An 11,157-nucleotide genomic window follows, 5' to 3' on the forward strand; every position below is an offset into this window, starting at 1 on the left:
AAATAATAATGGAAACATATTAACTTCAATAATCAAGTAATAAATCATACCATTAGAAATATTCTCACTCATTATTAACAAAAACCGTAAATACTGCTTATGAATCTATAATAGTTATGGAAACCCATTTATTTTTTCAAATCGAAGAGTAAGTAATGATAATTAGAACATAAAAATTTGTGACTTATGAATTATGTTATATCAAAAACAATATTATAAACTAATATTACAAAATCAAACCAAGAGAAGTTATCTTACTATACAACTAATACAATAAATATCAACCAATATCCATCTATAGGAATAGAAACCAATCTAGAGATAAAAATTATTAGAGTGTCTCGAGTATATCCATAATTTATTATGTAATATACTCTACATTTACGTATCAAAAAAGCAATTGAAACAAAACAGATATGTAAAAACAAACGTAGATATCTCTATTAGTGGACCGAATCTCTATCTGATCTTTATTAGGAGTCAGAAGGGATGACTTGTATAATTATTTAGTGTGAATATAATTATACGTCTAACTTTTCTTTCTCTATTTAAGCTGCTCAGCACTTTTATGACTCTATCTGTCTGGGAATGTAGCATCAGCACGAGTCTTAACTCTCTATTATGTCTATATACTACTATATTGGGCATTATAACTAGAGACTGAGAGAGTATGATGATGTATATCTGTTGCATCAGCTCATTAGCTAACTTATTGTTTATTAGTCTTCATAGTGTAGCTAATACTTTTTATTTAGCCTTTATGGTAACTCATACACTCTCTATATAGATGACCACGGTAAGAATAAAGTCAGAGTCATAGAACCGTCATAAGCGTAAGACAAAAGTATAGACTGAAAGAAAGAAAGTAGATATTTGTATTTATCCCACTTTATAAATCAATGTTGGGATGATGTACTTTACATTTTTTCTGTGGAAATATTCAAAATAATATTTACCGCATAAAATAATTTTATTATTGCTCTTATGGGTCGTATGTGTCTGTGTGTACACACGCTCACGCTCTAGTAGGTGCTCTCGTTAGGTTGCGCAATTTTGTTTGTAAAAAATCACCATCCCATAAAGCAAGTCTTTATTGGGTTTGAATTTTCCATTTTTATTTGAGATTGATATAGGTGTAGACTTGTTAGTTACTATTACACTGGAAAATCAGTGGAATTAATGTATTAAATCCATTCAAGATAAGAAATTAAAGTATTTAGATGAGTTTCCGATATATGCCATTGACCCAAGAATGTTAGATCTGCCAGTTGCTTTATCTTCAGGAGCTGAAGCACATAACCGACGTCTCTATCACTTGAAAAGGGGGAACGAGACCCTGTGAAAAGGTGTAGTTTAGGCGACAGATCGTGGTCTTACCTCACGTTTTTATGTCTCTGGTAGATGTTTAGATGAGCACACAGCCCATAGTCCCAGGAAGATTGTGAAAACTGAGTTGCGACAAATAAAGAGGTAGCGTAGGTCGCGCACCGCGCTCTCTCTCGCACATAGAGAAAAGAAGCAGACCTGAGACCCTGCTTAGGATGAACCATAACTCTCTAAGCTATGATGCTAATATCCCTTGCGACTACAGACCGCGTGGGATTGGAATACATGAGTACTCCCAAGCGCTCTCTCATCTCTCAACCCGAACGTAGGCGCTATAATAATAATAATAATAATAATAATAATAATAATAATAATAATAATAATAATAATAATAATTATAAGCACAATAAAAAGTAGATTGAACAAGATAGATATTATGTAGGTACCTAGTGATACAACAGATTAATACTTCAAAACCTTATTTGTGTAGAATTATCCGGTGCATCATGCATGATTGAATGAATTATTCCATTCCACAGACATGATTGTGATATTTAATAATTATGTTATGTTTATGTATTATTACTGTATTAACCTATTAAACAAGAGATAGGTAGCGTTTGATTGAAAAAAATATTCATTTATAAAATTGGAGAACCTTTAGATCTTTAATCTTTAGCATTAGCATTATACTCGTAAATTGTGTTAAATGTGTAATGGAGCAGTTGCAGTTGGGTAAAAATTATGAATAAAAGGTCGATTCCTACGTAAAAAGTTGTGAAAAATCCAAATCTGAAGTCAAAACTCCGAAAAAGTAACTTTAAAAGGTCGAAAATTCAATTTTTAATTGCCGTTCTAATTAAAAAGTTCAAAGAGTTGTGACGTCAGACTTAATGTCAAAATGCGCAGAAACGCTTGCGCACAAACAAACAAAGCGGGAGTCAAATGAATGAAGTTTCGGATGCTACAGTTAAATTTACATTACATGAATTGGAAGCGAAAGAGAAGGTGTTGGATCTTTTGCAAGAGAAGTACGGGGTGATACAAAAGTCTATCAATGTGTTGGTGCCGGATGAGTTTGAAGAGCAGATAGATTACGCATGTGAAATGCTAGAGAACTTCACTCGATTGCGACTGCTTTGACTTCATAGGTCGTCGTGACAAATTTCAAGATCTGAGGTCATTTAGAGCTCGTTCACACTACGCCGGAAACGTTTTTTTTTCTTTTTTTTTTTGCCGGAATCAGAAAAAAAACGAGGTGATGGACGCGAATACGTTGATGGTTATGTACTGGTACAATCGGCAACGAAAGAAGAAAAGAAAATGGTGTATTCATCCCATAGTGGCTCAAACGCTCAAAGATACCACAGTATTGTAAACCGATACCGATTCCAATTTGAGTTTACACACTCTTGTTAAAACAAATTGAAAGTCTTAATTATTATTATTATTTAAATTAAATACTAAATTTAAAATTAATTACCTACTTCCATTTGAAGAAATGCGAAATAAACACGATACCTTTTGCAAAAAATCAGAGCGTAGGTATCGCTGAACTGAAATTTTTCCGAGCGTAAGTCTGAAGACATCGGTACAACATGAGAAGACACTGAATCCTGTAAGTACTACTGCTAGCCTACATTTCACTCAGCTGCAAGAGGGGGAATCGATTGTGAACTTTATACACAGGCTTGAGACTTTCATGAGGCTCAAGGGTAATGTTGGGGAATCTAAAGTTGATATCTTGTTACATGCTCGCACCTGAAGTACATCAGGTGTGAGAGCATGTAACAAGTACATCATTGCTCTGTGTTTTTTGTAAGTTATTTGAGAAGGTAATTTATAAGAATGTTTACTTCCATGTACAAAATCAGTTGAGTGTTCACCAGCATGGCTTTCTCAGGGGGAGGTCAACTGTTACTAACCTTTTGTCCTTCTTACAGTCTGTTGCTCCATGTGTACTAAATCGTCAGCAATTTGATATTTTTAAATGATAAAATTATGTACAAAGAAATGTTCACAGTGGGATTCGAACCCCTCCCCACCCGCTCGGCAGTTTGTCAAAGATCACACTCCTTACCACTGGGACACTCCGACTTTTGACTCTACGTAGTACAAAACTTCCTTATTAATTAACTCGAGCGATAATTTAGAATTTTTCCCCTAAAAATCACTCTTTTATCAAATTTAAGGCTGAAGGGGCCCTTTGGGGGCCTTGAAAATATGAAAAGGCACACCTACCACTCACGAGAAAGAAAATGAGCCATCAACCATCAAAATCGGTCCAGTGGTTTAGGCTGTAGAGCGGTCAACGTCAAAGAAGAAGCGGAAGCAGCAGCAGCAGCAGCAGCAGCAGAAAATGATGAAAAATTTGACGTTTTTTAAAGTCAAATATCTCCAGGTAAACTTAACCGATTTTGATGATTTTTTTTTTCAACGTGGTCTACTTTCATGCCCGAACACACACATGCAATCCGTTTTCTTCCATCATTTGTAGTTGTCCCCCTACAACTACCTGAAAACGGCTACTTTCCCTGTCGCGTATAATATCTCTAGTAGCGCGGTCAAACTTTCTTGACTTGGCGGGGCGGAGCGCTACCGCGCTCCTTAATTTATGATCTATTTATTTTCCTTGTCGTGCAGTCGTGTATACAGAAACAGAATTGTCTCGCTGGAGGACGTAAAACTGAGACAAAACCAGCCTTGTCAAGCCACAGACAATAACACTGGCTCTTTTGAGTAGTTTTGAGGGTACCTGAATGGGACTATGGTCAAGTCCGTCTCAGGAAGTAGGGTACAACGACATAATTATGTACCTGAATATCTCTCATTAGACCCCTTTGATTTAGGGGCCCTGAGGCCTGAGCTAGCTCTCTGGCCTTGATGACACCTCTTGGTATCCTCTTAATGGGATAGTATATGGACTCACAGCTTTTCTCTAGAATAAAGTATCAAGAATAGTAGTTAGTGTCCATGATGCAAGACATAGGCTCTCTATTATGTACCTATTTACAATAGTTTTAAAATGTAGTATGCAATTAAGTTATGTCTACCACTCGTGCGCTTTCCCGTGCGTCATGCGTCATGTTAAAAGTGTAAGGTATGCGCTATTGCATGCCTCTTGCGAGTTTCAAATGTTCATACTTGAAATAACTGTTTACCACACCCACCCATCACACCCACCCATCACACCACACACACCCATCACACACACACACACACACACACTCACACACACACACACAAATTTCATTAACATCTGTCAAGCCGTTTTCTCGTGAAAAGAGGACAAAAACAGGTTTACCGGAGTAATACGCCATTTTGAATCGGTCGAATTTTCTGAAACCGGTCTTAAATTAACGGCTGAAGTGTTATCCAAAACTTTCTCTGATAGATACATAGATAGAGTCAAGAATTGTGTATTGCGGCCAGATGATTTTCGAGTCAGTCGAAATATTAAAATGATACAATTCGTTTCTCTCCAAGCTGTTCGTTTTCTTATTTCTTATATTTAACATTGGCGACGAGGGTAAATCATCCATACGATGGAGTTGGAAGAATTGAAGAAGAAGAGGTCGGTGTACAAAAGGAAGTTGACCATGACAATGAATGAAGTTTCGGATGCTACAGTTAAATTTACATTACATGAATTGGAAGCGAAAGAGAAGGTGTTGGATCTTTTGCAAGAGAAGTACGGGGTGATACAAAAGTCTATCAATGTGTTGGTGCCGGATGAGTTTGAAGAGCAGATAGATTACGCATGTGAAATGCTAGAGAACTTCACTCGATTGCGACTGAAAATTGCAGACAAGAAGAAGATTTTTCCGAGCGTAAGTCTGAAGACATCGGTACAACATGAGAAGACACTGAATCCTGTAAGTACTACTGCTAGCCTACATTTCACTCAGCTGCAAGAGGGGGAATCGATTGTGAACTTTATACACAAAGAGTTGCATGTAGGACATGTTGGTATTGTTAAAATGAAATCACTCGCAAGGAACTTCTGTTATTGGAAAAACATCGATAAGGACATCGAAAGCATTGCCAAAGGTTGTAAAGTTTGTTGTCTAAAGCAAAATGAGGCACCGATGGAGCGATCTCATAGTTGGGAACCACCTACTAAACCATGGCAGAGGTTGCATATTGATTTTGCCGGGCCCATGTCAGGATATTACTACTTTGTAATAGTAGATGCACATTCTAAATGGGTTGATGTTATCCCCACTAAAACCACGACATCACAATGGTGCATCAAACAGTTGAGAAATTTATTTTGTAACTTTGGTTTTCCAGAAGTATTGGTATCGGACAATGGACCACAGTTCACCTCAAAGGTATTTAAAGACTTCCTAGAAGGAAATGGAGTCATCCATAAAACAAGTGCTCCATTTCATCCATCCACTAATGGTCAAGCAGAAAGGTATGTTCAAACCATTAAGAAGCTGTTGAACTGCATGCATGATGAAAAAGGTGATGTCGAATACAAACTGAGTCAGATTTTGATACAACTGAGAAAAGTTCCCAATGCTGATGGAAAGAGCCCTTATGATTTGATGTTCCAAAGAGAAGTAAGAACAGACTTTCATGTCATGTTCCGAAGTGAACAAGAAGAAAGAGAAAACCAGGGAAGCAGAAACAGAAGAGAGCCGAGAAGAAAGTTTGATGTGGGAGACCGGGTGCAAGTTAGAAATTATACGCGTGAAGGGAAATGGAAGTTTGGAAGAGTACTGAGAAGAGAAGGAAGGCTGCATTACCAGGTGGAGTTGGACGAAGGGAATGTGTGGAGACGACATGTGGACCAGATCAGAAGTACTTGCTACGGGGGGAAGAACTGATAGATACATAGATAGAGTCAAGAATTGTGTATTGCGGCCCCACTATTTTTGGAAGAATAAGGGACGTGTGCCCATACATATACATATACTACTTTTAAATTCCTTTTATTTGTGACTAGGGCGAACCCGTCGCGTTGCTTCCCCACAAACACACACACACCCATCAGCCCATCACACACACATCACACCACACCCACCCATCACACCCACCCATCACACCCACCCATCACACCACACACACCCATCACACACACACACACACACACACACACACACACACACACACACACACACACACACACACACACACACACACACACACACACACACACAAATTTCATTAACATCTGTCAAGCCGTTTTCTCGTGAAAAGAGGACAAAAACAGGTCTACCTGAGTAATACGCCATTTCAGACTTGTTTTCAATGTCCCACCATTTTGAATCGGTCGAATTTTCTGAAACCGGTCTTAAATTAACGGCTGAAGTGTTATCTAAAACTTTCTCGCTTTGACTTCATAGGTCGCCGAGACAAATTTCAAGATCTGAGGTCATTTATGTCAAAAAACGTGAATTTTTTCTAGAGAATTTGCCGTTTACCCACCGTGCTCGGCGTAGCTTAACAAAAACGAACCGGAAAATATCCTATAACCTTCACGGGAGTGCAAGCAATAAGTTGACAAAGTTTCATAGCAATCGGATGAGCGGTTTGGCCAGGCATAAAGTTCGAACACACACACACACACACACACACACACACACACACACACACACACACACACACACACACACACACACACACACACACACACACACACACACACACACACACACACACACACACACACACACACACACACACACACACACACACACACACACACACACACACACACACACACACACACACACACACACACACACACACACACACACACACACACACACACACACACACACACACACACACACACACACACACACACACACACACACACACACACACACACACACACACACACACACACACACACACACACACACACACACACACACACACACACACACACACACACACACACACACACACACACACACACACACACACACACACACACACACACACACACACACACACACACACACACACACACACACACACACACACACACACACACACACACACACACACACACACACACACACACACACACACACACACACACACACACACACACACACACACACACACACACACACACACACACACACACACACACACACACACACACACACACACACACACACACACACACACACACACACACACACACACACACACACACACACACACACACACACACACACACACACACACACACACACACACACACACACACACACACACACACACACACACACACACACACACACACACACACACACACACACACACACACACACACACACACACACACACACACACACACACACACACACACACACACACACACACACACACACACACACACACACACACACACACACACACACACACACACACACACACACACACACACACACACACACACACACACACACACACACACACACACACACACACACACACACACACACACACACACACACACACACACACACATTCATTTTTATATATCAGATATTAAATAGGTATTTCAGTCACACAATTCTTCACAAAAGATGATTGAAGTGAGATTTCTACCTATAATAAAAAAGTGCGACCTAAAACTCGTTTTCCTAGAAAAAAATCTAACCAGAAGTACACAGTTTTATATACAGGGTGAACACGAAAAACGTTACCAAAAATAGGGTAGATTCCTGAGGTCATTTGCAACAAAAATATTCTATAACATTTTTTTTCCGATCTAGTTTTAATTTATAAATTTCCCTGATCAGCATTTTCTTTTAAATTTTCAAGAGGCAATTTGACCAGTAAAAAAGGTCGAATCTGCTGGCCGCGGCACGGGAAATATATCCCTGAAGTCTCAGCTTTCCAACAATACCAGTTTTGTCCCAATATGAATATTTTGGCAATATCACGATTCGCGAAAAATTTCGCGAAGTCAGCAAATTGGGTGCCAACTTTGGTTTCTTAAATAAGAACCCCAATTATATATTTTTTATTGCATATTCGTTTTCTACGTTAAATTTAAAGTATAATCGACTACAGTCCACGTCAACTGGGAAGTCCGATGGAAGCGCATGGAGGGGAACCGCAACTTCTCAACTGTAAGTCGGACAGTTCTAAAAGTTTCACCATTGGATTCGGCGTGAAAAATCCCATGGGATCAATTGTTCACATGCTTACTTGTTAATCAACGAGCTATTTTTTGACGAGTGCGCACCCAAAGGTCATCGGACTTCCCAGTTGAAGTGGACTGTACTCACTCGAATTTATGCGGTTTGCGATTTTCGCGGAATTCGAAAACCGCGAATCACGAAAATGCCTCAAAAGTACAAGTGCGACAAATAAAATCAGAGTGTTTTTTGCTCCCAAATCTTATAGTTTCATTATTATTTCAATATGGTCCAATATTTCGCTGTTTGCGATTTGAGCGGTGTTCGCGAAATTCGCATATCCTACATGTTTTTCAAAGGTACGTGTGTCACATATCAAATCATGCTATTTTTTACTTTTAAATCTTTTGGTTATAATATTACTTTTACAATTCACTTCATTTTTTGAAGTAAATAGGAAGCGTTCGCGGTGGTCGATTATATGTACTTTAAATTGTACGTAGAAACGAATATGAAAAAAAAAAAAAAAAAAAAAAAAAAAGGGGTTTTTTTGTTAAATTTTTTTTTTTTTTTTTTTTTTTTTTTTTTTTTTTTAGGTGACAGCGATAGCTTAACAACGAGTTAGGTCAAAGTTGGCACCCGATTCGCTCACATCGAGAAAATTTTTCGCAAATCGCGATATTGCCAAAATATCCGCATCAAAAATGAGAGAATTGCGTTTTTTTTTGCAATTTCAAACAGGCTCCGAGAAAAACGGGAGGAAACCAATTCAGTCCCAAAACCTTTTTTTTGCTACCAATTGGGTCCCGCATTTAGGAAGGTACCAATTGGGTCCGACACTTAAATTGATGCATAGGTACCTGATTTTTTTTTTTTCTTCTTCTTCTTCTTCTTCTTCTTCTTTCTATCAACACATCACAAGCACTAAGTTCTTAGAGCTGAATCTTCCAAAAGTCTTATTATAGGTTTAGGTTGAACACAAAAAGGAGCCTTCTTTTTCACTGTCGTAACTTCTGAATAATCACCGAAAATTTTAGTGATTGTATTGAAAAATCTCGAAAAATTATGATGGATTAAGTACGAATAAACGTCTCGCTGGAGGACGTAAAACTGAGACAAAACCAGCCTTGTCAAGCCACAGACAATAACACTGGCTCTTTTGAGGGTACCTGAATGGGACTATGGTCAAGTCCGTCTCAGGAAGTAGGGTACAACAACATAATTATGTACCTGAATATCTCTCATTACATTAGACCCCAGAGCGAGCTCTCTGGCCTAGATGGCACCTCTTGGTATCCTCTCAATGGAATAATATATGGACTCACAGCTTTTTCTGGAATAAACCTGATTGTGCGGACTTTATAGAGCTGCTGCAGGTGAATTTTAGAGAAACTGAGGAGGTGGAAATATACCAGTGAGAGTGAGAGTACTTCTAGATTTCATCAAGGCCCGGGAATAGCAGCTCGGGCAGGGGAAAAAATACTTGTCACAATAGATCTACAGAGGCCGCAGTGTTAATTACATACTCTCTCGGGAGAGGAACAACCAGTCCCATAATAGAATAGAGGTACGAATAAAGCAGAATCATTTCTTCTACTTGTGAATAACAGAAACAAGAACGTTGTAACATTGTTAAAAATTAAAACTCTTATTTATTTCATCCAAGTCATTACAGGTGTACGGGACCCAATTGGTACCTACCTTGAGAAAAAAGGTCATGGGACCCAACTGGCGTTCTTCCGTTTAAAATTCTGGGATACCCTGTATGTATACAGCTTGGCTCAGAAGTCCTAGCGAACCCCTTGTAACTTTTGAGCGGCTTGGAATTTAGAAGTCCTAGCGGATCCCTTGTAACTTTTGAGCGGCTTGGATGGGTAATTTAATTTGGATAGTTTATTTATTGTTCCATAATCCATATACATGATTGCTTAGAACATATACCTAATATATACATAAAAAGTCAGCTCCCATGGCGTAGTGGTCACTGCGCTCGCCTTGCACGCGGGAGACCCGGGTTCGATTCCCGGCGGGGTCAAGAAATTTGTATCATGCAAATGATTGATTCCGTGACTGGCCGTTACGGGGCCCACTCAGCCTCGTGAGGAAAATGAGTAGCTATGTAATATAAATGCGCATAGCGACCGGTGCCAGCATGGTAGGTAATTGGGAGCTGGATTATTGCGATATATGTATTTGGAAAAAATCCTACAATGCTGCAGTGAGCACCAAAGTTGTGATATAGTAACACAAAGAAAAGACATTTATTTATTTATTTATGTATAGCTTTGAATAGTCTATTGACAATGTGGTATTCTGCAGTACCTTGGATCTTGATCGTTCTAAGGTGTTGTCACTAGATTCCATTCATTGTTGATTGCTGCTAACTTGCTGGAGACAAAGAGTGTGGGATAAACGGTTTTGTAGAGTGGTTGGAAAGTCTGGTCTTTGGCGTTTCTTCAAAATCAACATCATCAAGAGAACCTCTTATAACATTTCTGCAAGTTTCATTGTTATTTTTCCTTCATTTCTTTTGATAATAATAAACCTATGCCTCTTTAGAAGTCCAGCTTTTTCTCGATGAAGATCCTTGTACCTACTTCAGTGGCCAATGGTCACGAAACAAACTTCTTTGCCTCGTTACCCACATAAGGTAATTTCAAACTTGGCAAACTTAATGTAAGCAACGTAGCTATACATTTACTAATACAAAAGTACATTA

General features: G+C 38.8%; 2 protein-coding genes across 2 annotated transcripts in view; both read left to right on the top strand.

Annotated features, from left to right (window-relative positions):
* The window catches only part of LOC103518526 (uncharacterized protein K02A2.6-like), a 9,394-nt gene extending 4,555 nt beyond the window's left edge, over positions 1 to 4,839 (top strand). The window contains exon 2 of the mRNA XM_008483601.2: positions 4,759 to 4,839. The gene's annotated coding sequence lies outside the window, so the exon portion shown is untranslated. The remainder of the gene's footprint in view (positions 1 to 4,758) is intronic.
* A 32-nt stretch (positions 4,840 to 4,871) lies between these two features.
* LOC103518527 (uncharacterized protein K02A2.6-like) lies at positions 4,872 to 6,161 on the top strand. Its single transcript, XM_008483602.1, has one exon. The coding sequence runs from the start codon at positions 4,872 to 4,874 to the stop codon at positions 6,159 to 6,161; it is 1,290 nt and encodes a 429-aa protein (XP_008481824.1).
* Positions 6,162 to 11,157: the final 4,996 nt, after the last annotated feature.

The sequence above is a fragment of the Diaphorina citri genome, unplaced genomic scaffold (genome assembly GCF_000475195.1).
Source record: "Diaphorina citri unplaced genomic scaffold, Diaci psyllid genome assembly version 1.1 scaffold2229, whole genome shotgun sequence".
In the NCBI taxonomy this organism is placed as follows: domain Eukaryota; kingdom Metazoa; phylum Arthropoda; class Insecta; order Hemiptera; family Psyllidae; genus Diaphorina; species Diaphorina citri.

Excerpts from the sequence above, each read along its gene's own strand:
- LOC103518527 (XM_008483602.1), top strand. The coding sequence starts at position 4,872 with ATGGAGTTGGAAGAATTGAAGAAGAAGAGGTCGGTGTACAAAAGGAAG.